The sequence below is a fragment of the Arachis hypogaea genome, chromosome 16 (assembly GCF_003086295.3).
Source record: "Arachis hypogaea cultivar Tifrunner chromosome 16, arahy.Tifrunner.gnm2.J5K5, whole genome shotgun sequence".
NCBI classification, from domain to species: domain Eukaryota; kingdom Viridiplantae; phylum Streptophyta; class Magnoliopsida; order Fabales; family Fabaceae; genus Arachis; species Arachis hypogaea.
The window spans coordinates 150105952-150133885 of record NC_092051.1 but is presented as its reverse complement, the minus strand read 5'-3'; the positions used below and the strand labels follow the sequence as shown (position 1 = coordinate 150133885).

The 27934-nt window shown below is 35.1% G+C and overlaps 3 protein-coding genes across 13 annotated transcripts; all 3 read left to right on the top strand.

Moving 5' to 3' along the window:
- The first annotated feature begins 914 nt into the window (after positions 1–914).
- On the top strand, positions 915–3410 carry LOC112697913 (small ribosomal subunit protein uS9c-like). Of its 2 annotated transcripts, XM_025751285.2 has the most exons (3): positions 915–1379; positions 2208–2511; positions 3114–3410. In XM_025751285.2, the coding sequence occupies exons 1-2, from the start codon at positions 1044–1046 to the stop codon at positions 2493–2495; spliced, it is 624 nt and encodes a 207-aa protein (XP_025607070.1). In that variant the 5' UTR covers positions 915–1043; the 3' UTR covers positions 2496–2511; positions 3114–3410. The 2 variants fall into 2 exon arrangements, with proteins under 2 accessions (XP_025607070.1, XP_025607069.1); XM_025751284.3 differs by lacking the exon at positions 3114–3410 and having other exon boundaries at positions 918–1379; positions 2208–2760.
- Positions 3411–4039: 629 nt separating this feature from the next.
- LOC112697912 (probable hexosyltransferase MUCI70) lies at positions 4040–7974 on the top strand. Of its 2 annotated transcripts, XR_003151351.3 has the most exons (7): positions 4066–4602; positions 5591–5811; positions 5899–6075; positions 6161–6316; positions 6785–7061; positions 7307–7703; positions 7799–7974. XR_003151351.3 is itself a non-coding variant. In XM_025751282.3 (6 exons), the coding sequence occupies exons 1-6, from the start codon at positions 4218–4220 to the stop codon at positions 7537–7539; spliced, it is 1449 nt and encodes a 482-aa protein (XP_025607067.1). In that variant the 5' UTR covers positions 4040–4217; the 3' UTR covers positions 7540–7974. The 2 variants fall into 2 exon arrangements, 1 of the variants encoding a protein (XP_025607067.1); XM_025751282.3 differs by having other exon boundaries at positions 4040–4602; positions 7307–7974.
- A 2489-nt stretch (positions 7975–10463) lies between these two features.
- Positions 10464–27709, top strand: LOC112697909 (uncharacterized). 9 transcript variants are annotated; one of them, XR_011873578.1, is made up of 9 exons: positions 10533–14509; positions 14630–17216; positions 17319–19603; positions 19707–23569; positions 23672–23838; positions 23963–24007; positions 24081–25551; positions 25682–26534; positions 27145–27709. XR_011873578.1 is itself a non-coding variant. In XM_072219438.1 (9 exons), the coding sequence occupies exons 6-9, from the start codon at positions 23519–23521 to the stop codon at positions 24181–24183; spliced, it is 366 nt and encodes a 121-aa protein (XP_072075539.1). In that variant the 5' UTR covers positions 10533–14509; positions 14630–17216; positions 17319–19608; positions 19707–20127; positions 20290–22353; positions 22458–23518; the 3' UTR covers positions 24184–27709. The 9 variants fall into 9 exon arrangements, 7 of the variants coding, with proteins under 7 accessions (XP_072075541.1, XP_072075539.1, XP_072075538.1 ...); XM_072219438.1 differs by having other exon boundaries at positions 17319–19608; positions 19707–20127; positions 20290–22353; positions 22458–23569; positions 24081–27709; XM_072219443.1 differs by having other exon boundaries at positions 11835–13010; positions 13144–14509; positions 14630–19603; ... (2 more) ...; positions 22458–23569; positions 24081–27709.
- The last annotated feature ends 225 nt before the right edge of the window (positions 27710–27934 follow it).

Sequence of the window (27934 nt, the reverse complement as noted above, 5' to 3'; positions counted from 1 at the left end):
CCAACCTAATCAGTCAGACAATCGATTTACCAGTTTTTCAGTCGAACCAACCAATTCGGTCCGATTATGATAACTTTGCTACTATCAACCCCACATTTAACATTTTTGGGGGAATAGTTGAGAAAGCTCCTACAATGGTTCGGCGGCCCACGGGGACACCATAGACCCGCGGCAGGTCTAGTGCTACCTAGGGTGCGAACCGGCCGATTTTAAACGGGTTTGACCATCGATAACCGGTTCGAATGCATGTCCGGTCCAAGTAACCAACCGAACTGGTCAGACCATTGATTCACCAATTTTTTGGTTGAACGGTCCGGTTCGGTTATGATAACTATGCTGCTATCACACCATTCATTCTAAGTTGGTATATATAGTAGAACTCGGTACGTGTAAATCGTGAAACCCCTCCAGTGGTTTATGTCTATTTCAAATCCGTGGGACCTCTTCCAATGATTTACATAAATTTGTAGAAAATTGCATTTTCGTATCAAACTACAAAAGTTGTATTTTCGTAATTTTAAAAGCCAAATATTTTATTTTCTTAAATTGTCCTTATTTATATATCTATTCAAATTTTAAAGCGTTATTATGTAAATGACCATGACAATATTATACTAAATTCAAAAAATTTATTATATAAAGCCGAAGAAAGTGTTATATTAAACTAAAAAATTTAGAATGATAAAATATTATTTTTGATTAATGTCAAATTAAAAGATAAATCCGTTAACACTAGTATATATAGAAATTTAGTTAAAAATTAGATGAAATTATAAGGACATAATCAAACAAAATAAAAATACTAACGAATTATAACGAATTATAGTTCAAATGACATAGTCTTAGCCTCTTAGGTCTCAAATTCGAGTCACTTCTAACTTTAAAAAATAAAGAAATAATAATTCATTGTTACCGAAAAGGAAAAAAAAAAAGAAAAAAAAGGCAACTTCGTTATCCTGCTCTATAACTCTATCTTCAACATACAAATCCCTTCATATCCAACCAAAGCTTCCATTTTGGCGAAGGTAGTTACAGTTGCAGACATGGCAGCTTCACTATCATCCCTCACTTCCTCCTTCTCTTCACTCTCCTTCTCTTCTCACGTTTCCCAAAGATCCCACGCGCTCACGCTCCCTCCCTCGCGCGTCTCTAAATCAACTACATTCCCCTCCCTCGCTGTCTCTGCCTCTTCCGCCGCCGCTGCCGTTTCTCCGGCGGAGCCAGAAACTGTTGACCTCAGGCGCCTCGTCAAGTCCAGGCTTCCCGGTGGATTCGCCGCTCAAACCATCATTGGTACCGGTCGCCGGAAGTCTGCCATAGCTCGTGTTGTTCTTCAAGAAGGAACCGGGAAATTCATCATCAATTACCGTGATGCTAAGGTTAATTTCGCATTCCAAGTTCAATTTCACTTTGTTATTAAGTAAAAAATTTGATCTTGTGTGTGCTTGTTCATAAAGCTAAGGTTAATTTAGTTTTTAATTCTAAGTTTAATTGATTTTGTCATTAAGCAAAAATTTGAGCTTTGGTTTTAATTTTAGTAGTAGCATTCTTGTCTTAGGTATATGTGTGTTTTTCATCAATGTGTGTAAGGATAATTTCATTGTAAGTTCAATTGATTTTGTTATTAACTGAGATCTGCAGATGCTTATATGGCTGAAATATTCAAATACCTTAGCAGTGGTTCTTTGTCTATTGATACTTGAGAATGTAATTAAGTCATATGAGATGTGTTTTTTCATTCTAAGTTCAATTAGTTTCTCTATTAAGTAAAGATTTTAGCTGAAGTATGCAATTGGGTCTGTATATATGGATGAAATAGGAATGGTATGTATGTGTATTCTTGTTTTTAATATTGGTGGTAGTAGTTGTAGTTGTATTGTACTTGTAGTTAAAGATGAAGAATAGCTGCTAATGTTGTTCATTAAATAAAATATGTTGTTATAGTATGCATTCACTTTCGAGTGTGATTGGTTTAGGTGGAAATAGGAGTATAGGACAGTAGTAGTTCATGGTTGATTACGAATGAAAATTACTTGATGCTTGCTTGATAGTTGATACAGCTAAAATTGATTCTGATTTTCACTTCGCATAGCATTTTTTGATCTCTTGCCATCTTCTAATATCTATTCATTTTGTTATTAAGCATAATTTAGCCAAGGTTTGATGTTGGATCTATGTATATGTAATATGTCATATATGTTGCACAGGAATATCTTCAGGGAAACCCATTGTGGCTTCAATACATTAGGGTCCCCTTAATAACTCTTGGATATGAAAATAGTTACGATGTTTTCGTCAAAGCCGAGGGTGGTGGCCTCTCTGGTCAAGCGCAAGCAATTTCCCTCGGTATTGCCCGCGCCCTGCTGAAGGTGAGTGAAGATCACAGACAACCTTTGAGACAAGAAGGGCTTCTGACTAGAGATTCTAGAGTGGTTGAAAGGAAGAAACCTGGTCTGAAGAAAGCTCGTAAAGCACCTCAGTATTCCAAACGTTGAGGTCGAAATCATACATGTATGGTTTTTGTCTCTTTCTTTCCTTTGTGTCTCTGTAATTGATTACATCTGAAACAATATCAATTGTTTTCATTTTAGTTGTAGATTTCCTTTTAGAAATGTTAAGGAGAAATTAAATAGTTCCCATGGCTTCTGTATACATAATGTCCTTTGTTTCTACTTATTTTTCCTTTTTCTGTATCAACCTACATTGAATTCGGAATTGTAGGCATGCTATGAGTATGATTTTACTGTGTTGTATCCTTTATCCCCTCTAGTCTCAACAAAAATCATTATGGTAAATTATACTAACCTTTCTTGAGGTAAGTGATGTTACACATGTTCATATAAAATGTTGTATGTCATATAACTTAAATCTCATGAGAACCTGAGAGGTTAATGTATACTTTTATAAATACAAGAGTGTGCTTAACCTCAGAAAAGATTAGTGTAATTTATCCAAATAATATGGCAGTTTTAATTTGCAAGACCTTATCTTTGTGGTCTTTACCCGTCATTTCTTATTTGTATAGTAATTACCCCTGTTTTTCAGTGAACTGAGATGGTTTAAACATAGGCATGTAAATGATCTGAATTTCTTAAATTTTTGCGTTTATGTAGGCCAAGCTTATGCCTGTTATAAAGGAAGGGTATTAATGACCTTGACTCTCATTTATATGAACCACCATGGGACTTTTGTCAAATATTTGCAATTTTGCAGAAGTTTGTTATTATATATATAAAGGTAGTAAAGTACCCTGCTTGTGGTGAGAATATGAAATGCATTCACTCACATGAACATTCTTTACTTTCCAGCTTTATAAGGCATATAGCCATATACTACACGGTCCTCGATTAAAGGATTTGATTTGATAAATGGCAGGGATCCTCAATCTCAATCCAAAGGTCTTTAGTAAATCTTTTTGTTTTTTGGTCATACTTAATACTTTTATTATTTAATATTTTGAAGTTGACATGAGTTTAGTTTATGACTATCGCTTTGAATTTTGACATGGATTAGTGTTAAATTCGCAGATTTATATTTAAATTTGACATATTAAATTAAAAATAATATTTTATAATTATAATTTTTTTGAGTTTAGTATAACACGATCATTATCATTATATAATAAATATACTGAATATGTTATTTTATCATTATTCATCATCAGTAACTTCTTGTTCTTCGAAAATTTAAGACGACAAAATTTATTTCAACAATAATTGAACGAATATCTATATATAAGTTTAGAGAGAGATTTTCATTGTATTTAAAGACATTGTTCAATAAAAAGAGAAAATTTATATCATCTAATAATTTTTAAAAATATTTTTATGTGAATAATCACTCTTAAACATAAAAAATGAATTATAATGTTTAAATTTCTCAAAAATTTTCTATTAATTAAAAAATAATTATATACTAAAATTAATTATTAATATAAAATATATATTAAAATATAAAATATATATATATATATATATAATAACTGATTTTGACAGTTAATTTTGATATATAAATAATATTTTTGTAAAAAAATATATATATATTCCAATTTCCAAGTTCCCAAATCTCGTAATTACTATTTAGTGCTCTTCTATTGTTGCATTTTATATACAAACTTCGATAAATCTCGTTCCCATTTGGTCATTTCCCCCTCTTTCTTCAATTAATCCACCCTTCACACCAAAAATCACCATCTCCTTCTTTTTCTTCTATCTACGATGTTTGCCAACAACCACACCAACGTATCGATCACCGTTTCCGACGAAGAACCCGATGAACTCGGTCGTATGCGCGTCCGTGCTCGCCGGAAACGGAAGAAACTCAGCAACAGAAGGCTACTCCGGCGGCTCTTTGTGAGGTACTGGACACTTCTCGTCATTATCCCCGCCGCGTGCTTGCTCTTCTTCGAAGCTTCTAGAATCGCCCGCTACAATTCTTCCAGCTCCAATAACGTGGATTCGGAAACAGTTACAGAAACTACGCGTGATAATCGCGTTGTCAATGAATCGAAACCCGCGGTGGAAAAGGGAATGGGAGTGGAGCAACATAAGAACTTGAATCGCCTTGATCCAACTACTCATGTTGTTGGTGGTGTTAGAGAACGTAAGGTTTTTTTTACTTGCTCCTGGATCAGCTTATTTTTCTCACTAAATTAAGTCTTTATATTATATTTGGTATGTTTGGTGTATATACAAGACTGAGTTGTCTTAGTATCTTATTTGATTCAAGATAAATATGGATATGAAATAAGAATGTTATTAAAGAAAATGTTGTTAGTGTAATTATGTGTATAGTTTATTAGCTTTTCAATTTTGTGTTTTTACAATGTGATGTGGAATTTCTTTGTTCAATGAATTATGAGTTTAATTTATTTTCGTGTATGTCCCTTCTAAACAGCTGCAATGTAGAAAAATAAATGGTTTCTGGTTAAGACAGTGACTGTGGAAGTAAGCCGTTAGTTATATTGTTGGATTTCTTAATTTTGGTGAATGTAGCTCAATCGACAAGTAAAAGTAACAGTGTGAGTGTTTATATTAATGTGATTAACCTATTGTTGTTGTTGTTTTTGTTGTTGCTACTTATCGTTTAATTATGTGGCATTAGCATTCATTTGCTGCTGAAGCAAGGTTTCTAGATATATTTTTGGGGTTCTTGAAGGAGGCCTCTTTGAGAGTTAATAATTATGATGATGTGTGGAGTAATATGGATTGTTCACTGAGCGAATGAGTTAGATAGTGTATGCATCACGTCCGACAAGAGTTGTCTGGTAGAATAATATGGTTAGTAACTGAAAGTAATAACCCCTAGCTAAACCAATTGGGAACTATTTATAGTTAATGCTTAATAACTCTGTCTAAGTTGCATTTCGTAGCAAAGTTTTACATAATACACAAAAGAAGATTGTGTTAGTAAGTAGTCAACAGATAACACAAAACTTTGTCTATCCTTTGTAGGCAGTTGTGTTGTAATCACTCATAAATTACGCTATATATAGCTGGCATCAACTGATCTATGCAGTCAACTCTATTTGTGGGACTGAGCTTGACTGTTGCTGATGTTGAATGACATGTGACTTTTCTAATGGTATCAGGTTGCTTGAAGATCCTACCACCTGAAAAGCTTGAGACCATGGATTTTCCTGAGGAGAAAGAATCAGGTGGCCCTATCGATGAAGTTTTATATATGTTGTCAGAGAGTGATGCATCTTTTGTAGGAGGAAATACTACACTGTCTCAGTTACGTACAGAAGACATAAGATTTAATTACTTTACTGGGAATCAAACTTTTGAGGAGAGAGATAGAAGTTTTGAGGTTATAAGCTGATTGGTAGTTTTTATTTTATTTGATACTTGGGTTTCTATTTGGCATGCTTGCCTTATACCCTGTTTCTTTATATAGATGAAGAAAACTGTGAAAGTACATTGTGGGTTCTACAGTGTTAATGGAGGATTTAAAATATCTGATGAAGATAAGAGTTACATGCAAGCTTGCAAAGCTGTGGTATCAACTTGTGCATTTGGTGGTGGTGATGATCTATATCAACCGATTGGAATGGCTAAGGCTTCGATTCAGAAGGTTATTTAAGTAGTATAAGAATTCATTATTAATGTAGCTTGGAAGCCACCAATCTTATTTGCCAAACCAATTTAGTGATGTGCAGGTTTGCTATGTAGCATTCTGGGATGAAATTACTGTAAAAGCACAGGAATTAGTAGGACGTAGAATTGGACAAAATGGATTTATTGGGAAATGGCGTGTTGTTGTCGTTCAGGATCTTCCTTTTTCTGATCAAAGGTTGAATGGTAAAATTCCCAAGGTATTAAACCTTAGAGCTCTTTTCTGCATATGGTAAATGATGTAGCTAAACTTGATTCCTTGTTGCACATAGTTGTTCTGGTATGATTCTTTTTCTGTTTCGCCCATTGTTATGTAAACACGCATACAGATGGGTTGTTTTCTTCACCAACTCCCTTTTAATATTTCAGTAACTCCATCAATTGTCCATATTGAGATATGCTAGCTTATCAAACTCTAGATTTTGCCTAAACTCGCGAAGCTTAGTTAAACGTGAATTCGAAAATTCAACTTGCAAACTTGATTTGCAGATCTTAATTAGTAAACTTGAACAAGTTTATGTGTTAACTCAAGATTTCGATAACCTTAGACATATCTTTCATTTGTGAAGGATAATATATGTCCATCGTTCTCTACTATTTTCCGCTCCCCTTTTTTATTTGTTATTTTTCCTGATTCTCTCCAATCTTCTTCAATTGGACATTTTCAGATGTTAAGCCATCGCCTTTTTCCTCAAGCTAAGTATTCTATTTGGGTAGACGCCAAGTCCCAATTTAGGAGGGATCCACTAGGTGTTTTGGAAGCCCTACTTTGGCGCTCGAATTCGATACTTGCCATATCTGAACATGGAGCTCGAAGTAGTGTCTATGATGAGGCTAAGGCTGTTGTCAAGAAGAACAAAGCCAAGCCAGAGGAAGTTGAAGTGCAATTGAATCAATACAAAAAAGATGGCTTGCCTGAAGACAAGAGATTTAATGGAAAGAAAGGTTTCCTTAAATTATATTATAATTACTAACAATATTCTTAAAATTGTTCTAATTTTAGTGACAACGAAAGATTGCTGTTGTAATTCATCCAAGGTTTTCCTGTCATTTTTTTACCACTACTAACGTCTATAGCTGCATGTATGTGAATAATGAATTGTATGCTAATGCTTTCATGATTATATTATCAAACCTGGACTTCCATTGGATTGTTTTTTCAACCTTTGCACCATTCTTGTGCTTTGCAGCTCTTTGTGAAGCCTCTGTTATCGTGAAGAAGCACACACCGCTAACTAATCTGTTGATGTGTGTCTGGTTTAATGAGGTTGTGCGCTTCACTTCTCGGGATCAGCTCAGCTTCCCATATGTTCTGTGGCGGCTGAAAGCATTCAAAAACATCCATATGTTCCCTGTCTGTACCCGGAAGGATCTTGTCAATAGCATGGGACACATCCGCAAGGCAAAACCATTGCAAGGCTGACCTGATTTAGTTAAATGGTTAGAACCAATGGCTATATTTGCAATTGTCTAACACATTCCTTTTTTGATAGATTCATTGGTCCCTGTAAGTATGATCGTTACTTGTACCACAGTGTGAGCTCTCTGATTAGATTATCTCAGAAAAGATATAGCTTCTATGAAAAGGTAATTCAAACAAACAAAAAAGATTTTTGCTGTGTAGCTGGTTCCTAACACACATGAACTTGTATGGTAACGTCAATCTTTTCATAATTTTTCAGATTGATGTTCCAATAAATCATGTGAGTTGGAAGTTGGAACAATGTTAGACATACCAATGAACCAGTTGGGCATAGCATAATATTATCCGTGCGGGTAGTACGTGCATTGTCAGCTTGGGGATTCGTATTTGTTACTTTCTTTGTTCTCTTTCATCTATTATTGTTACTTTTTGATACATCTTTAGATCAATTTATAGTTTTATACACAATTAGTTGTTGAAGGATGATGGGTTGTTGTCAAAAAGCTTAGCTTAGGATATAGTTGTGCCTAGATGTGTTGCTTTTATGGATATTTGGTTTTAGTGTAAGTTTAGCAATTAGTTATATGTTTGTGGTCTGTCCCTTTCTATTACCAAAATGTGGAGTTTTAACACCTGATAAAAAGATACCTTTCGTGTTTTAAGTTTCTAAAACGGGTAAATTGGTTTAAAAGTTAGAACTCATGATCCAAATGATGCATCAATAGCTTTTAGGGGGGAACTTCTGTGGCTTTAACATCAAGATACATTTGACTAATTCGTCACAATCACAAATTCTATATGTAAGTTTTTTATTTTATTTGTTGGACAGGTATAGCTGATTGATTTATAGGCTTATATGTCCATAAACAATAACTAACGGGCTTGGTCTTATTGTGGTCTTCGAGTATGTTTGGAAATCGTTGGATAAAGAATTTTTTTTAAAAAGGCCATCAAAAAATAATTATGTTTGGATAGGAAGTTTAAAATGGGATATAATCCAAGGGGATCATTTTAGGCTAAAAAATAGCTTATAAGTAAAATAATACTTCGAATTTTATGATTACAGACAAAAGATTTTTTATCCCCTTATTTTGAATTGTAAAGATTTTATTAATTTAAACTCAACTATCAAATAATACATAACAATATTTACATAACAGTATAAAGAATTATCTTGTACTATTTTACAATTATACTACTTAAATTTTTGTTTCCTCACATATTCCAAAGATAATAAATTATTTTACAATTACTTTTTAACTAAAGGAACCAAATATAAGTTGATTGTCACATAATTAATTATTTTAAAATGTCATTATAAAAATACAAGTTATTAAAATAAATTTAATTTTTAGGTATTTTCAACTGAGATTTGTCTACGTGATTTTGTCTTGCCTAAAAATCATAGCCTGCTGGTAACAAAGGTGTCTTTAATCGCTCAAAAAGTTAAAAAAAAAAATCTCACGATAATTTATATTATAAAAATAATTTAATTTCTTTATCTCATACTATCATCTCATGTATCATCATCACATTAAGTTAAAAGCAGTGGCGGAGTTTAAAATAAAATTAAAATTTTGGTCCACTAAAATTAAAATTTTGGGATCACATAGAAGATAATTATTAAGATATTTTTGATATGGATCCCATTTAAGATAAGTTTGTCTAACTTCATCTCTCTGATTTGGGTGATATTGTCAAACTTAATGCCATTTTTCAGGGCCTCGTTCCAAAGAATTAAGGTTAAACTCATCAGATGCGACTCTTTGAATTTTTGAAGATTGTATCTCACTTTTTTCGTGATTCATTAAAATAGAAAAACTATCTATAGGTGTTGATATTGTAAAAGTTATATGTTCTCATTCTTAAATATCAGCCTTCTTCTTAAAAAATGCATCAATTCTTTGATTTTTCATGATTATTTTATATAAAAATTAAAATATATATCCTGTAAAATATGTAAAAAAGAAGTTAGAAAGACAAATATTAAAATTTATAATATTTATTGATTTTTTTTATCAATTTATACAAATACAATAATATAAATACTTATTAAATATTCTAATATCTTTTATCATATAAAAAATTAAATAAAATAAATAATAAAATACAAAATAATATTAAATTACATAAATAAAAAATAATTAATTTTTTATATTTGAATTTAAAGGTAGATGGAGTGTTGCTTATTGAATAGAGAGCTGTGAAATGCGAATACACTCAGTTCAGTCTAAATTCAACATGTTTTGAATATTTAAAACTAAAAACTATTGTGTAATTAAAGTAAGAGATGAAGATTAAACGTTGGTATTTTAAGTCATAGTAAAGTATTTGAGTTAAATAAACTATTTTTTATTTTTAAAAAGTATAACTAATTCTTTTAACTAAGCTCCGGTTAAAAGATAATTAACTCTTATACTAATGATCTGAAAAAATAAAAAATAAAAATAAAAATAAAAATCACGAATTTATCTATTATTTCTTTGATGACTTTTTTTGGTGACTCTCTATTATTAGTGTATAGAAAAAAAAATTGTATAATTAAATATTAAACTTTTAAAAAGTTGATATGATATAATTCATATGGCATCTCGGTTAATCTCCGGTATCTCAGCCAGTAGAAATCCAATATACCATGGGACACGCGCTTGAGTCGCCGCCCCATGATTTGTAATTTTTTTATTGTATTTGCCACCGGGTATCACAGCTGGAACTTTATAGAAAGCGCTAGATAATAATTATATTTTCTTTTAATTTAAAATTTATTTAAATTATATTTAAATCAACATTCTTTTCAGGTGATGCTTATCTAGAAAGCAACAAACTCTTCAACAGCTTCCCACCGCCTTAATAGGATAACCGCGTCAAATCAACGCCACTATTTTATTAAACGCATCATAATCGTCCATTCTCTCACCCACCGACTTAATCATAGCCGTCCATCCTGACCCATCCCTTCGTATATAAACACCTGCGTTCTCTTGATTCTCTTCATACTGCCTTGTTTGTAGGTTATTTTGGACGCGTTGTTGCAATGGTTTCGGTTTGAGACTCCTTATCTTTTAGCTAATTCTACTCTTCTTCGCTTCTGTGAATATTTGCTTTAATCTTCTTCCCTTCGTGTGGTTCTCTATGGTTTCTGATTTCAAGATATCATTCTCCATGGTTTCTGATTTCAAGATATCATTCATGATCTAGAAGATTCGATATCTTTTTGCTGTGAATTACTATCTGATTCTTTTTATAGAACTGTATTCGGATATGTGGATTGTGGATTTGCTTAGCTGCTGATTGAGATGCTTTCTTCTGGATTTCAAGAAAACGCGGAGTTTGTTCTTCTTATGACGATGATCTTTGAAGCTAATATAATTTTGAACCGCTTGTGATCTTTTCTTTCAAATCAATAACTTTGAAAATTGTTATTAGGTTGCTCAGGGAAAAGAACGAACATATGAACGGAGTGTTATTCATTGTTTGCTGGATTGGAATTATGATTTTCTCTGCTTAAGTATGGCGAGTTTTCTTGGATGGTCTGTTAGCTGGATTGAAGATCCTTTTTGTTCTGGAAGTTTGGTTGAGCTTTTCTAATTTGATGATCTGTTCTGTTACGGTTCTGTGTTTCTGTTACGGTTGTGTGTTGTTGAACATGGCCTTTTTTTTCACGGAACTGTTTTATTGATTGTTCAGGCGAGATCTTGATTGTGAACGCTAGCTTTTTGTCGGTGATTGGAGGATGAATTCTGCTTCTTCCTAAATCCGAAAAAACTGAGAACTCTCTTTACACCCTGCTTTTTCTGAAACTACTATTCTTGAACTATTGTTCTTATGTATAGAGATTTAGCTACGGTTTTGCTTGTTGAATTTGGCTTTTCTTTCACGGGACTGTTTTCCTGATTATTCAGGCGAGATGTAGAGAACGCATGCTTTCTGTTGGTGATTGGAGAATGAATTCTGCTTTTGCCTGGATCAGAAGAAACCGAGAACCCTATTACCCTTGCTTTTTTATTCCCTGAACCTTCTTTTCTTCGACTGTTCTTATCATCATTATGTAGAGGGATTCAGCTTCGGTTTTGCTTGCTTTGCAGTGCATTTGGGAGGTTGGAGAGTTGTAGATAGGAGATATTGGAAGAATTTACTGCTATAATCGACACGGACGACAAGATATCTAATTCCTTAAAACAGAACAGATTCTTTACTTTTATCCGTTTTTTAAGATTCAATTATAAATTATAAATCATGCATGTGAAGTAAAATGTGAATTATATTCTATGCAGCGTTTGTCCACCTTGAAGCGTGGTTGAGTGCGACACATGCGGAGGATAGAGAACACGAACAGTTTTTCTAAATTTTCTTTCCCTGCATTTTCTTTCCCAACCTACTGTGTTAGCATTGTGAATTAAATGTGGATGTGTTTCCTATGCAGTGTTATCTGATATTGTTACCCGCTGGTGTTGAGTGCATCCTGGTCGATATGTTTCTTGCACTTGCCTGGTTCATTTGTTTAAGTTTTGCTGCTTTTTTTTTAATATTATTTAAATAATTGGCTGCTTTGGTTCTTTGTTGTTTTCTTCATAATTCTGTCTTTCTTGGAAATCGGTTTATGTTTCTCTTTTTCTCTTAGGAGCCAATTGAAGGATACGGGATTGCACTTAGGCGGTGTGTCCAAGATTCCGAAATTGATAATTCCCTCCTAACATATGCATCATTCTTTTTAGTAATAAATAATAGTTTGATTACGGAGTTATCTTGTTTGTGTCCTGTAATGCTTTAAATTGGTTGCAGAAGTCTGGAATAATGGATAGAAGATATATGGCGGGAAGGCTCAAAATAATACAAGCATCATAATCTGATCAACTTCTTTTTTAACCATCTTGCGTTAATGGTCGTGCAAAATTCAATTTGAACTTGGTTCTCTTGCAGTGTTTTCGTTTTGGTCGAGTAACATTGTGTAGCTGGTGACTTCTGTACCTGGAGTTTTGGACGCACTGGATCTCTCGTCTCTTGTCTCTTGTTTTTTTTTTTTTTTTTTTTTTTTTTTTTTTGCTAGTTCATATGCGTAAGTATGCAGATATCAATTGAATTTCATCTGTTCATTTGCAGTGTTGTCTTCCAATCAATACTTTTGGCAACGGCATTCATGTATAATGGTGACTTCTAACTGGCTTTAGTGTTCTCTGTGTCTAACTGGCTTTAGTGTTCCTGTGCATTACATTTCTTCGATGTTCTTCCATATTGCTTGGGCAGGAGTGTTTTTTGATCTGTTTTTCCTGTGAATTTATATCTAGTCGTTTATAGAACTGTTCTTGGATTTGTGGATTTTGGATTGCTTAGCTGCTGATCAAAATGCTTCTTTCTGGATTCGATAATTTTAGGAATAGTTACAGTTTCACAGGGAAAAGAACTGGCTATGAACATATGGACAGGGTGCCATTCTTGTTTGTCGGATTGGAACTATGATTTTCTCTCGTCAGGTGTAGCGAATTATGTGGATGATGTGTTAGCTTCATTTAAGATCTTTCCTGGAATTTTGGTTGAGCTTTTCTAATTTGATGATCGGGTTCAGTGATAGTTGTGTTGTTTGAACATGGCTTTTCTTTCACGCAGCTGTTCTGTTGATTGTTAATTCGACATTATCTGGATTATGAATGCTCGCTTTTTTGTTGGTCTTTGGAGGATGAATTCTACTTTTGCCCAGATCTGAAGAGACTAAGAACTCCCTGAATCCTTGCTTTTCCTGAAAATTTTCCTATTCTGTACTATTTATTCCTGGAGATTTAGGTTTGCTTGTTTTTGCTTGGTTTGCAGTGTATTTGGGAGATTGGGGATTGTAAATCAGAAGAATATTATGCAAGACAGGAGGACCATATATCTAATTCCATAAAAGCAATCTGATTCTCTATACATTTTATTTCCTTGATCATTTAACTACGTATTTAAGAAGCATGCATTGTGAATTAAAATGTAGTTTATATTCTTTGCAGCATTGTAGCCGGGTTGTTGAGCACAATGAATACATTGGATGGAATCTAGTTTCCTAAAACAGTTTCTCCAAACTCTTCTTTCCTTTTTGTTCATTCCCACCTACTGTGCTAGCAGCATTTGAAATAAATGTCTTTATGGTTTCCCGTGCAGTTCTTTGTCCGATCATGGGTGTTGAGTGCATCCTGGTGATAAGCTTTTGCACTTGCCTGGTTCATTTGTTTAATTTTTGTGTTTTTGTTTTTAATTTAAAATTTGCTACTTTGTGTTGTTTCCTTCGTTATTCTCTCTTGCTTTGAAATCGGTTTTTGTTTCTCTATTCATTAGGAACCAATTGAAGGGTATGGGATTGCACCGAGACTGTATTCAAGATTCCGAGATTGATATGTCCTTGTTCTATTGTTCTTTTTTCTTTCTGCCCCCTAAATATTATAAAAATAACTTTATATAGTCATTTCACGTTGTTTATGACCTCCAATGCTTTTCATTGGTTGCAGCGATTTAAAATTTTGGATTAGAAGATATAATTTGGAAAAGAAGCTCTGCAACAATAATACAGGCTCAGGATCTTGGATTAAACTTGTCTTGTCTATTGAATTTTTCTGCCATATTTATTTTCTAGCATTAATGGTTCATTCCAAGTTCAATTTGAACCTGTTTTCTTGCAGTGTTATGTTCGTTGAGTTGGTCGAGTAACATTGTCCGTGTAATCGTTAGTTGTGGAGTTGGTGACTTCTACCTGGAGTTTGAATGCCCTAGATCTTTTCTTTTCTCTCTCCTATTTTCTTTTCATGTATTTAGTATGAACATGACAATTCCTGTTCCTTTGCAGTGTTGTCTTCCGGCTGATACTTTTGTCTACGATATTCATATGGTGACTTCTAACTCGGTATAGCAGTTTGTGTTTTGTTCTTCATGATTTTGACTGTTAGCTTTGAGAACGATGATAGGCCATTCCCTCATCCTAGTTGTGGACACTCAAGATAGGAGAGTAAGCGTTTAATGAGCTGTTTAATGAGCTCTTATTGGTCGTCATATACCATATATTGACTGTATCATATATAGTCAATTTATTCAATCACACGAATCGTATGGTTGTTTATGCTTCCAGTTATCTCCGAGCAGGATCACATGGTGCATCAGTTGTGGGGGGTTATTAGTTCTCAGTCTCACTAATAAGGATAAGAGGATTTGATTTTAGTTCAAACATTTTTGGTTGGTGTTTTCTCTCTAGATGAGGTATTGGAATTGAATCGTGAACATGCTTTTTGTGCAGTTAAACCACGGAGTGTATTGGAGATTAACTTCGGGGATTCAGGAGCAAGATATTTTCTGCACAATTTTCCCAACTTAACTTTGCCATTTGTTCTCACCTTATGTTTTGGTTTGATCTGGTCTTATCAGTTTGGCAAGTTGTTTCTTTTGTTTATTTTCAGCTTTCTGCATACGTGTTTGCCATAATTTGGCACATTACCCTAATTGGAGAATTTTGCTTCAACGCTGTGAGGGGTCTGAATTATGTTAGAACTTTTGGATTGTTGTGCTGGCCTTAAAACTGTTCTTGCATGTCAAGTATTGAAGGATTTTGTTATTAGGTTTTAACTTGATTTTACTTTACTTCTAAGGGAAAACTGTAACCATGATGGCTTGATTTCACTTTCTGTTGGGGAAAACTATGATTTTGTTTTGTGCGCACATAACTAGAAACTTCTTTTCGGCTCATTTCTGTCACTCTTCATGTTGAGTAGTATTTGGCAGCATCTGGAATTTGCAAGTCGACTTTTAAATATTGAAGGACTTCTTCTTGGATGGTTTAACTAGGATTTTGTACTTAAATGAGCGACTTCTGAATGGTTTTCAAATTTTCTTCGAATATTTTTTAAAGCTTCATATTTGGGTTTTCAACTTAAAATTGTCTTTTGTTCTATGTTTGGCTCTTCTATATTCCACAGGATCAGTGATTTGTATTTGGACTTGGGTATTGAAGGACCTAAGCATAACTGGTGGCTGGTTTTTCCTGGATCTTCACCTTAATCTCTTCCCTTTTTCCTACCGTTCAGTGTCGTATGTTTGTGAGGAGCTGGGATTGCAATTGGACTTTCCACGGGTTTTTTAAACCTTCAACCTAAACATCACTTTTGAGTACTGAAAGATTTAAGTATATTTGGGACAGGTTTTTAACATCTGCTGCTGGTTTGTTTGGATTTTCAAAATTTTTCTCTTTCGTCTGGCAGGATAAGGGATTTGTAATTCGACTTTTGGGTGTTAAGGACGCAAGTATAATGTTGACTTTTAACTGGTTATTAAATTTTTTTGTTTGTGGATTTTCACCATGATCTCTTCCATTCTTCTACGGTTCAGTGTCTTATGTTTGGCAGGATCTGGGGTTCAATCTTGAGTATCGTTGGATTTAAAGTATAACTGGGACTGGTTTTTAAAGCTTCATTGTTTGCGTCTTCAACTTAATTTTTCTCTTGCATTTTTCTCTGTTTGACTTTCACATTCAGCAGGTTTAGGGATTCATAATTGAATTGGAATTTTCCTCTTCCGTTCTTATACGTTTGGCCAATATATTCAGCAGGTTTAGGTGTTGAAGGATCCAAGTGTAACTGGTTACTTCTAATTGGTTATTAAAAACATTTTTGAGTTTTCACCTCTCTCTTCCGTTCTTCTATGGGTTCAGTATGTCTTATGTTTGGCAGGGATTTGCAATTGCAATTTAAATGGTTCAACTTGACGTCACTTTCGAGTATTGAAGGAGTTGAATATAACTGTGCCGGGTTTTTAAAGCTTCTGTTTGGATCTTTTTTTAAGGCTTTTTCTTTCTTTGGATTTTCAACTTGACTTTTCTCTTTTGCTCTTCTACATTTGGCTCATATATTAAGCAGGATCTGGGTTCGGTAATTGGACTTTGTTCTTGAAGGACCCAAGTATAACTGGTGACTTCTAACTGGTTATTACATTTTCTCTGTATTTTCACCCTAATCTTGTCCCTTCTTCTAGTTATATTTGGCAGGAGCTGGGATTTGCTTTTTGGATTTTAAAGTTCAACTTAACATCTCTTTCTACTTTTTATGGGTTTTAATTATCAGCTTACCATTTCACTTTAACTTGGCATCTCTCTCACTTTCTATGGGTTTTAGATATTCCGTTTACCATCACTTCGGAGTAGTGAAAGATTTACAGTACAACTGGTGACTTTTATCCAACAAACACCACACACAACAAACAAAAGAACACACTAGAACCACTCACGTCTATTCTACTCTTCTACATCTGTGAAGCGCCCCTTTTCTGCTTATTGATTGCATGTCGGTTTTGTCTGGGTTACTTTTGCATTTATTTTGAATGCAGGATCTTAAGGTGGTCAGATACACCCGGTTAGACATGGTTATTTGTTAGGTGTTAAGATTATATGCTTCTTTGTTTGAAGATCTCTACTATTCAATTCTTTATGTGATTTGTCAAGTTAGTAGAATTCTTTGTGAAAATACCTCTCAAATTTCATAATGTAGGTTAGCACAGTAAGTATGAAGTTTGAAATGGAAATGATGCTCTTATTCATCTATATTACTTTTCCTCCGCGGGGGAGTTGGTTGCCTCTTAACTTTGCATGGAATTTTGTTGTAGCCTCAGGTGAATCTCGGTGAGGGAATGTTCTTGTTGCTAGGGATTTGGATATTACTGTGGTAGCAAAGGTTTCAGGAATTTTATTTATTTAATTCATGGTGAATTACGAAGTTTGTTTTTTTTTTTTTTATTGAGGTTTACCATCATTTTGCGAACTTGCTTTTCCGCAGTTCGCGAACCCCATTTTTTGGCTGATTTCAATCTTGGGGGAGCGGAAGATCACTGGCGTTCAGGAGTTGGTAGCCGTTTCTGAAATCTGAACTCTTCTAATGCATTCTGTAATTTTTCTCGTTTGGGAGAACTGTGGTCTAACTTCTGTGCAGTTCGAGTGAGTACTCTGGCATGCGGAGAAAAGGGGTGTTCAGGGAATGGCTGGGGTGATTGGTGGTTCTACAGCAGTTATGGTGTTTTTTTTTTTTGTTCTGGAAGCAGGATAATTGGTTATAATTCTTGTCTGTTGTCGCGCATCTATATTATTTGATATCTGCAGTCTGGTGAAGATATTTTCCATGTGCAAATGTAGTGGTTTCTGTAGTATGCCATGGTTCAAGAGCATCCCTCATCTTCTCTAGCAAAAGAAGTAAAAGCAGAACGATGTTTTTTGAGGTCTGCATTTTCTGCTCACCTGTGTCTTTCACTTTCGTCTTTGAAAGCTGTTTCATTTTCGTGGGTTTGTTTATAAAATTTGTTTCTGTGGCCGTTGTAAGTAGCTCTTCTGTTTGTTTATTCTCAACTTCTGACACACTACAGAATGGTTGGTGCTATTGGGTGGTTGTGACAACTTACAAGTTAAGTTCTATGTCTTTGAAGCAGCATTCTTGTGCAGTTTTCTCTCGCAGCTTTGCAGTAAACTTTATGTGCATCTAGCCATCTACTATTCCAGTGTTTTTTTGTGATTTGGATTTTTATTTGGATCTTGATGGGTGGTAGTGTCGCCATGCAGTTTGTTATGTGATCTTTAGGCCAATTTTATATGTTCCTGATGGTTTCTTTTGTGGGGTATGCGCTGGTTGATGTGCATTGGTTAATTTTGAATGGGTATTAGGAAGGTATTTCGGAGGCTATGATCAGTGCATTGGTTCCAACAGTATATGACTGGTAGAATGGTGGTGTTGATGTTTATGCATTGTTCAACTATTGTTCAGTAACTTTGGTTTTAGTTCGTTGCTTTTTGGGATGCTTGGTGAGCTTTTGATTTTTGAAGGTGGGTTTTTCGTAACCAACATTATCGAAGACTATTGATGGTTCAGTTCTGTTGCTTAGCTGCTTTGGTGTATTAACATAACTCCGTTATTTTGTCGTCCTTGTGTATATGCATGCTGATCTATTCAAATGGTATATATTCTTGCACGCCGAACTTGAAAGAGTTGCTATTTCGATTATGTTCTTACCTAATAAAATGCGTCCGGGTTATTGCTTTACATTGCTTCTTATTCCAATGTTTTTAAGTAGAGTGGGATATATGTTGTGTTCGTGTGTATAGGATATGTTTCAGGTATTTAATCGGAGCGGGTCGTGGGTATAGGATATGTTTCAGGTATTTAATCGGAGCGGCATCATGGAGAGGAAGATTTGCCTAATAGCCAAGAAAAATGGTTTAGCCTTTATGATTGTATTCTCTCTACTGTTTTCTCTTTTCTGATTTCACTCTGTATTGCAAAGATTGTACTGTGGATTCTTATAGTGGAATGCCTTTATTATTGTTCCCGTGGATGTAGGTCATTTGGCCGAACCACGTAAATACCCTGGTCTCCTTTTCCTACTATTTCCCTACTACTGGACTAATTATTTTATGCGTTTCGGTGGCCGAGAGCTTTAAGTCAAATAGGAATCAAAATTGAACAGGCGATGATCGTAAATTCGTAATTGATTCCAGAAATGCACAATGCATTACCGAATTAATACTGGTCCAAAGTAAGAGAGAATCTTTATGGCATTAAAAGTGTGGCTAAAATACCGCATAAGGAGTAAGCCAGTCAAACTAATTAATTTCTACGAGTTGCATCATGTTCTTCGCTTCTATGAATATTTGCTTTAATCTTTTTCCCTTCGTGTGGTTCTCTATGGTTTCTGATTTCAAGATATCATTCAGGATGGAGAAGATTCGATATCTTTTTGCTGTGAATTACTATCTGATTCCTTTTATAGAACTGTATTCGGATATGTGGATTGTGGATTTACTTAGCTGCTGATTGAGATGCTTTCTTCTGGATTTCAATAAAACGAGGAGTTTGTTCTTCATGATGATCTTTGAACCTAATATAATTTTGAACCACTTGTGATCCTTTCTTTCAAATCAATAACTTTGAAAATTGTTATTAGGTTGCTCAGGGAAAAGAACGAACATATGAATGGGGTGTTATTCATTATTTGCTGGATTGGAATTATGATTTTCTCTGCTCAAGTATGGCGAGTTTTCTTGGATGGTCTGTTAGCTGGATTGAAGATCCTGGAAGTTTGGTTGAGCTTTTCTAATTTGATGATCTGTTCTGTTACAGTTCTGTGTTGGTTGAGCTTTTCTAATTTGATGATCTGGAACTGCTTTCTTGATTGTTCAGGCGAGATCTTGATTGGGAACGCTAGCTTTTTGTGGATTATTGGAGGATGAATTCTACTTCTTCCTAAATCCGAGAAAACTGAGAACTCTCTTTACACCCTGCTTTTTCTGAAACTTCTATTCTTGAACTATTGTTCTTATACATGGAGATTTAGCTACGCTTTTGGTTGTTGAACATGGCTTTTCTTTCACCGAACTGTTTTCCTGATTATTCAGGCGAGATGTAGAATGTGAACGTTTGGAGGATGGATTCTGCTTTTGCCCGGATCAGAAGAAACCGAGAACTTTTACCCTTGCTTTTTTTTTTTTCCCCCTGGAACTTCTTTTCTTCGACTGTTCTTATCATCATTATGTAGAGGGATTCAGCTTTGGTTTTGCTTGCTTTGCAGTGCATTTGGGAGGTTGAGATTTGTAGACCGGAGGTATTGGAAGAATTTACTGCTATAATCGACAGGGACGACTAGATATCTAATTCCTTAAAACAGAACAGATTCTTTACTTTTATCCGTTTCTTAAGATTCAATTATAAATTATAAATTATAAATCATGCATGTGAATTAAAATGTGTATTATATTCTATGCAGCATTGTCCACCTTGAAGCGTGGTTTTGAGTGCGACACATACGGAGGATAGAGAACAAGAACAGTTTTTTTTGACTTTCTTTTCCCTGCATTTTCTTTCCCAACCTACTGTGCTAGCATTGTGAATTAATTGTGGATGTGTTCCTATGCAGTGTTGTCTGATATTGTTACCCGCGGGTGTTGAGTGCATCCTGGTCGATATGTTTCTTGCACTTGCCTGGTTCATTTGTTTAAGTTTTGTTTTTTTTTTTTGTTTTTTTTAATTTAAATAATTGACTGTTTTGGTTCCTTGTTCTTTTCATAATTCTGTCTTTCCTGGAAATCGGTTTATGTTTCTCTTTTTTGCCTTAGGAGCCAATTGAAGGACATGGGATTGCACTTTGGCGATGTGTCCAAGATTCCGAAATTGATAATTCCCTCATAACATATGCATGAACTTTTTTAGTATTAAATAATAGTTTGATTACGTTGTTCTCTTGTTTATGTCATGCAATGCTTTAAATTGGTTGCAGAAATCTGGAATAATGGATAGAAGATATATGGCAGGAGGGCTCAAAATAATACAAGCATCATAATCTGATTAACTTCTCTTTTTCAACTATGTTGTGTTAATGGTCGTGCAAAATAAAATTAATTTGGTTCTCTTGCAGTGTTATCGTTTTGGTCGGGTAACATTGTGTAGCTGGTGACTTCTGTACCTGGAGTTTGGACGCACTGGATTTCTTGTCTCTCGTCTCTTGTTTTTTTTTAATTTTTTTTCGCTAGTTCATATGCATAAGTATGCAGATATCAATTGAATTTCATCTGTTCATTTGCAGTGTTGTCTTCCAGTCATACTTTTGGCAACGGCATTCATGTATAATGGTGACTTCTAACTGGCTTTAGTGTTCTCTGTGTCCAACGTCTTGCTCCTGTGCATTTCATTTCTTCGATGTTCTTCCATATTGCTTGGGCAGGAGTGTTCTTTGATCTGTTTTTCCTGTGAATTTCTATCTAGTTGTTTATAGAATTGTTCTCGGATTTGTGGATTTCGGATTTGGTTAGCTGCTGATCAAGATCTTTCTGAATTTGATAATTGTGGGAATATTTACAGTTTCACAGGGAAAAGAACTAGGCTATGAACATATGGACAGGGTGCTATTCTTGTTTGTTGGCTTGGAACTATGATTTTTCTCTCTTCAGGTGTAGCGAATTATGTGGATGGTGTTAGCTTCATTTAAGATCTTTTCTGGAAGTTTGGTTGAGCTTTTCTAATTTGATGATCTGGTTCAGTGATGGTTGTGTTGTTTGAACATGGCTTTTCTTTCATGCAGCTGTTCTGTTGATTGTTAATGCGACATTATCTGGATTATGAATGCCCGCTTTTTTGTTGGTGTTTGGAGGATGAATTCTACTTTTGCCCAGATCTGAAGAAACTGAGAACTCTCTGAATCCTTGCTTTTCCTGAAAATTCTCCTATTCTGTACTATTGTTATTCCTGGAGAGATTTAGGTTTGCTTGTTTTTGCTTGGCTTGCAGTGTATTTGGGAGATTGGGGAATTATAGATCAGAAGAATATTATGCAAGACAGGAGGATCATATATCTAATTCCATAAAAGCAATCTGATTCTCTTTACATTTTATTTCCTTGATCATTTAACTAAATATTATAAAGCATGCATTATGAATTAAAACGTAGTTTATATTCTATGCAGCATTGTAGCCGGGTTGTTGAGCACGATGCATACAGTGGATGGAATCTAGTTTCCTAAAACAGTTTTTCCAAACTCCTTTCCTTTTTGTTCATTCCAACCTACTGTGCTAGCAGCATTTGAAAGTCTTTGGTTTCCTGTGCAGTATTGTCCGATCATGGGTGTTGAGTGCATCCTGGTGATATGCTTTTGCATTTGTCTGGTTCATTTGTTTAATTTTTTTTTCTAATTTCAAATTTGCTACTTTGTGTTGTTTTCTTCGTTATTCTCTCCTGCTTGGAAATCGGTTTTTGTTTCTCTTTTCCTTAGGAACCAATTGAAGGGTATGGGATTGCACCAAGACTGTGTTCAATATTCTGAGATTGATATGTCCTTGTATTATTCTTTTTTCTTTCTGCCCCCTAAATATTATATAAATAACTTGATTATATAGTCATTTCACGTTGTTTATGACCTCCAATGCTTTTCATTGGTTGCAGAAATTTAAAGTTTTGGATTAGAAGATATGATTTGGAAAAGAAGCTTTGCAACAATAATAGAGGCTCATAATCTTGGATTAAACCCGTCTTCTCTATTGAATTTTTCTGCCATATTTATTTTCTAGTATTAATGGTTCATTCCAAGTTCAATTTGAACCTGTTTTCTTGCAGTGTTATGTTCGTTGAGTTGGTTGAGTAACATTGTCCGTCTAATCCGAGTTAGATGTGGAGTTGGTGACTTCTACTTGGAGTTTGAATGCCCTAGATCTTTTCTCTTGTCTCTTCTAATTTCTTCCCATGTATTTAGTATGAACATGACAATTCCTATTCCTTTGCAGTGTTTGTCTTCCAGTCAATACTTTTGACTACCATATTCTTATGGTGACTTCTAGCTCCGTATAGTAGTTTGTGTTTTGTTTTTCATGATTTTGACCGTTTGCTTTGAGAAACCTGTTGTTTCCTCATCCTACTTGTGGACAAACTTTCAAGATTGGAGAGTAAGCGTTTAATGAGCTCTTATTGGTCATCGTTTATCATATATGCCCACTTTATATTATATATACTCAATTTTGCTTTTTATCTCAGCAATATATTTGGCCGAGCACATAAAAGATTGGATTCAATAACGTGAATAGTATAGTTGTTTGAGCTTCCAGCAATCTCTGAGCTGAATCACACTGTGCATTGGGTTTGGGCGTTATTAGTTCTCAGTCTCACTAATAAGGATAAGAGGATTTGATTTTAGTTCAACATTTTTGGTGGTGTTTTCTCTTTGGATGAGGTATTGGAATTGAATCGTGAACATGCTTTCTGCAGTTAAATGAGAGTGTATTGGAGATTAATTTGGGGGGTTCAGGAGCAAGATCTTGTCTACTATAGTTTTCCCACCTCAACTTTGCCATTTGTTCTCACGACGTGTTTTGGTTTGGGGTTTGATCTGGTCTTCCATCAGTTTGACAAGCTATTTCTTTTGTTTATCTTCAGCTTTACGTGTTTACCATAATTTGGCACACTACCCATGATTGGAGAATTTTGCTTGAACGCTGCGAGGGGTCTGAATTATGTTGAAACTCTGTTGGATTGTTGTGCTGGCCTTAAAACTCTTCTTCCAGGTGAAGTATTGAAGGATTTTCTGTTATTAGCATTAGGTTTTAACTTGTCTTGATTTTACCTTACTACTAAGGAAAACTTATCTTGATTTCACTTTCTATTAGGGAAATTGCAACTATGATTTTGCTTTGTGTGTGCAAAACTGGAAACTTCTTTTCGGTTCATCTTTGTCACTCCATGTTGAGTACCATGTGTTTGGCAGCATCTGGAATTTGCAAGTCGACTTTGAAATATTGAAGGACCTCTTCTTGGATGGTTTAACTAGGATTTTGTACTTAAATGAGTGACTTCTGAATGGTTTTCAAATTTTTGTTGCATAGTTTTTTAAAGCTTTGTTTGGATTTTCAACTTATTATTGTCTTTTGTTCTATGTTTGGCTCTTCTATATTCCACAGGGATTTGTGTTTGAACTCGAGTATTGAAGGACCCAAGCATAACTGGTGACTGGTTTTTTCTGGATCTTCACCTTAATCTCTTCCCATTTTATATGATTCAGTGTCTTATGTTTGGCAGGAGCTGTGATTTGCAATTGGACTTTCTATGGGTTTTAAACCTTCAACCTAAACATCACTTTGGAGTACTGAAAGATTTAAGTATAATTGGGACTGGTTTTTAAAGCTGCTGCTGCTGCTTTGTTTGGATTCAAGTATAATTGGGACTGGTTTTTAAAAGCTGCTGCTGCTTTGTTTGGATTTTCAAAATTTTTCTCTTTCGTCTGGCAAGATAAGGAATTTGTAATTGGACTTTGGGTGTTAAGGACGCAAGTATAACTGATGAGTTAGAGCTGGTTATTAAATTTTTTTTGTTTGTGGATTTTCACCATGATGATCTCTTCCATTCTTCTACGATTCAGTGTCTTATGTTTGGCAGGATCTGGGGTTCAATCTGGAGTATTTCTTCTACGGTTCAGTGTCTTATGTTTGTGGATTTTCACCATGATGATCTCTTCCATTCTTTTACGGTCCAGTGTCTTATGTTTGGCAGGATCTGGGGTTCAATCTGGAGTATTTCTTCTACGGTTCAGTGTCTTATGTTTGGCAGGATCTGGGGTTCAATCTGGAGTATCGTAGGATTTAAAGTATAACCGGGACTGGTTTTTAAAGCTTCTACTTAATTTTTCTCTTCCGTATTTCTACGTTTGGCTTTCACATTCAGCAGGTTTAGGGATTCATAATTCAATTGGAATTTTCCTCTTCCGTTCTTATGCGTTTGGCTAATAGATTCAGCAGGTTTAGGTATTCAGCAGGTTTAGGTGTTGAAGGATCTAAGTGTAACTGGTTACTTCTAATTGGTTAAAATTCAGCAGGTTTAGGTATTCAGCAGGTTTAGGTGTTGAAGGATCTAAGTGTAACTGGTTACTTCTAATTGGTTAAAAACATTTAAAAGTTTTCACCTCTCTCTTTCGTTCTTCTATGGGTTCAGTGTGTCTTGTGATTATCTGGGATTTGCAGGAGTTGAATATAACTGGGCCGGGTTTTTAAAGCTTCTGTTTGGATCTATTTTAAAAGCTTTTTCTTTCTTTGGATTTTGAATGACTTTTCTCTTTTGCTCTTCTACATTTGGCTCTCATATATTCAGCAGGGTTCGGTAATTGGACTTTGGTCTTGAAGGACCTAAGTATAACTGGTGACTTCTAACTGGTCATTATATTTTTTCTGGTCATTATATTTTTTCTGTATTTTCACCCTAATCTAGTAATCTTCTCCATTCTTCTAGTTATATCTGGCAGGAGCCGGGATTTGCATTTGGATTTTAAATGTTGAACTCGACATCTCTTTCGACTTTCTATGGATAAATAATCAACTTACCATCTCACTTCAATACCACACACAACAAACAAAAGAACACACTACAACCACTCACGTCTATTCTACTGTTCTACATCTGTGGTTCCCTTTTCTGCTTGTTGTGGAGCGCCCCTCTTCGTCTGGATTACTGTTGCGTTTATTTTGAATGCAGGATCTTAAGGTGGTCGGAGTATCTGGTTAGACATGGTTATGTATTATGTGCTAATTATATGCTTGGTTATTTTGAATGCACTATTCAATTCTTTATGTGATTTGTCAAGTTAATTGAATTCTTTGTGAAAACACCTCTCAAATTTCGTAATGTAGGTTAGCACAGTAAGTAACTGAAGCTTGAGATGGAAATGATGCTTTTATCTATATTGATTTTCTTCCTTGGGGGGGCTCTATTGCCTCTTAACTTTGCATGGAATTTTGTTGTAGCCTCCTCTGGTGAATTGTGGTGAGGGAATGTTCTTGTTGCTAAGGATATGTTCTTGTTGCTAAGGATTTGGATATTACCGTGGTAGCAAAGGGTTCAGGAATTTTGTTATTACCGTGGTAGCAAAGGGTTCAGGAATTTTGTTATTTGTTTACTTCATGATGAATTATGAAGTTTTCTTTATCGAGGTTTACTATCATTTTGCGTGCAGTTTGCGAACCCGATTTTTGGCTGATCTCTATCTTGGGGCAGCAGAAGATCAGGCTGGCATTTCAGGAGTTGGTAGCTGTTTCTGAAATCTGAACTTATCTGATGCCTTCTGTATTTTTCTCTTGCTTGGGAGCATTGTGGACTAATTTCTATGCAGTTTGAGTTAGTACTCTGGCATGCGGAGAAAAGAGATGTTGAGGGAATGGTTGGGTTGATTGGTGATTCTACGACAGTTATGGTGGTTTTTTTTTCTCTGGAAGCAGGATAATCGGTTTTAATTCTTTGATTCTAGTCTCTTGTCTCGCATCTATATTATTTGATATCTGTGGTCTGGTGAAGATACTTTCCATGTGCAAATGTAGTGGTTGCTGTAGTAAGCTATGATTCAAGTGCATCCCTCATCTTCTCTAGCAGAAGTAAAAGCCTCGATGTTTTTTATGGTCTGCATTTTCTGTCGCCCGTGCTTTCACTTTTGACTTGGAAAGCCGTTTCATTTTGGATTTGTTTATAAAATGTGTTTTAGTGTCCCTTGTAAGTAGCTTTCCTTTTGGATTTGTTTATAAAATGTGTTTTAGTGTCCCTTGTAAGTAGCCCTTCTCTTTGTTTATTCTTAACTTCTGACACACTACAGAATGGTTGGTGCTATTGGTGGTTGTTACAAGTCAACTTGTATGTCTTTGAAGTAGTATGCTTGTGCAGTTATCTCTCGCAGCTTTGCAGTAAATTTTGTGTGTATCTACTTTTCCAGTGATTTTTTGGGATTTGAAATTTTATTTGGATTCTGGATGGCTGGTAGAGTCGAGATGCAGTTTGTTATGTGATCTTTAGGCCATTTTTATATGTTCTGGATGGTTTCTTTTGCGGGGTGTGTGCTGGTCGATGTGCATTGTTTGGTTTTGAATGGGGGTACTAGGAAGGTATTTCGGAGGCTCTGATCATGTGCTTAAAATAAAAGGCCGCAATGTACGTGTTGTGTTGGTTCCAACAGTATACGAGTGGTAGAATGGTTGTGTTGATGTTTATGCATTGTTGTTCAACTATTGTTTATAGAAGATTATTGATGGTTCAGTTCTGTTGCTTAGCTGCTTTGGTGTGTGTATTAACATAACTCCATTATTTTGTCGTCCTTGTGTATATGCAGGCTGATCTATTCAAATGGTACATATCCTTGCACGCGGAACTTGAAATCTGCTGTTTTGACCCAAGTTGCTATTTGGATTATGTTCTTACCTAATAAAATGCGCCCGGGGGGTTAGCTTTTACATTGCTTCTGATTCCAATGTTTTCGGGTCGGATATATGCCGTGTTCGTGTGTGTGTAGGATATGTTTCAGGTATTTAATTGGAGCGGCATCATGGACGGATATATGCCGTGTTCGTGTGTGTGTAGGATATGTTTCAGGTATTTAATTGGAGCGGCATCATGGAGGAACATTTGCCTATAGCCAAGAAAAATGGTTTAGCCGTTTTTTTCTTTACTGTTTCTTCTTTCCTGATTTCACTGTGTAAAATGGTTTAGCCGTTTTTTTCTTTACTGTTTCTTCTTTCCTGATTTCACTGTGTAAAATGGTTTAGCCGTTTTTTTCTTTACTGTTTCTTCTTTCCTGATTTCACCGTGTATTTCAAGATTGTACTGTGGATTCTTATAGTGGAATGCCTTTTATTATTGTTCCCGTGGATGTAGGTCATTTGACCGAACCACGTAAATGCCTTGGTCTCCTTGACTGGATTAACTATTTTATGAGTTTCGGTGTCTGAGAGCATCAAGTCAAATAGAAATAAAATTAAACAGGCGATGATCGTAAATTCGCACGGAGCACTACCAAAATAAGAATAATAATCCACTCGATTGCGTTCGCCAAATTCTGAAGAACTGGTAACTCAATTTGGCATTGTCATCCTACATAATCACTCCAAAAGCTCTGAACAAAA

Bases quoted from the DNA above. Each gene is read 5' to 3' on its own strand.
- LOC112697913 (XM_025751285.2), top strand. From the start codon at position 1,044: ATGGCAGCTTCACTATCATCCCTCACTTCCTCCTTCTCTTCACTCTCC. The intron at 1,380-2,207 runs GTTAATTTCGCA...TATGTTGCACAG, and splicing joins TCAATTACCGTGATGCTAAG to GAATATCTTCAGGGAAACCC.
- LOC112697912 (XM_025751282.3), top strand. From the start codon at position 4,218: ATGTTTGCCAACAACCACACCAACGTATCGATCACCGTTTCCGACGAA. The intron at 5,812-5,898 runs GTTATAAGCTGA...TTCTTTATATAG, and splicing joins AGAGAGATAGAAGTTTTGAG to ATGAAGAAAACTGTGAAAGT. The intron at 6,317-6,784 runs GTATTAAACCTT...GGACATTTTCAG, and splicing joins TGAATGGTAAAATTCCCAAG to ATGTTAAGCCATCGCCTTTT.
- LOC112697909 (XM_072219440.1), top strand. From the start codon at position 23,519: ATGTTGAAACTCTGTTGGATTGTTGTGCTGGCCTTAAAACTCTTCTTC. The intron at 23,570-23,671 runs GTGAAGTATTGA...ACTTTCTATTAG, and splicing joins CCTTAAAACTCTTCTTCCAG to GGAAATTGCAACTATGATTT. The intron at 24,008-24,080 runs GTGACTGGTTTT...TATGTTTGGCAG, and splicing joins GAAGGACCCAAGCATAACTG to GAGCTGTGATTTGCAATTGG.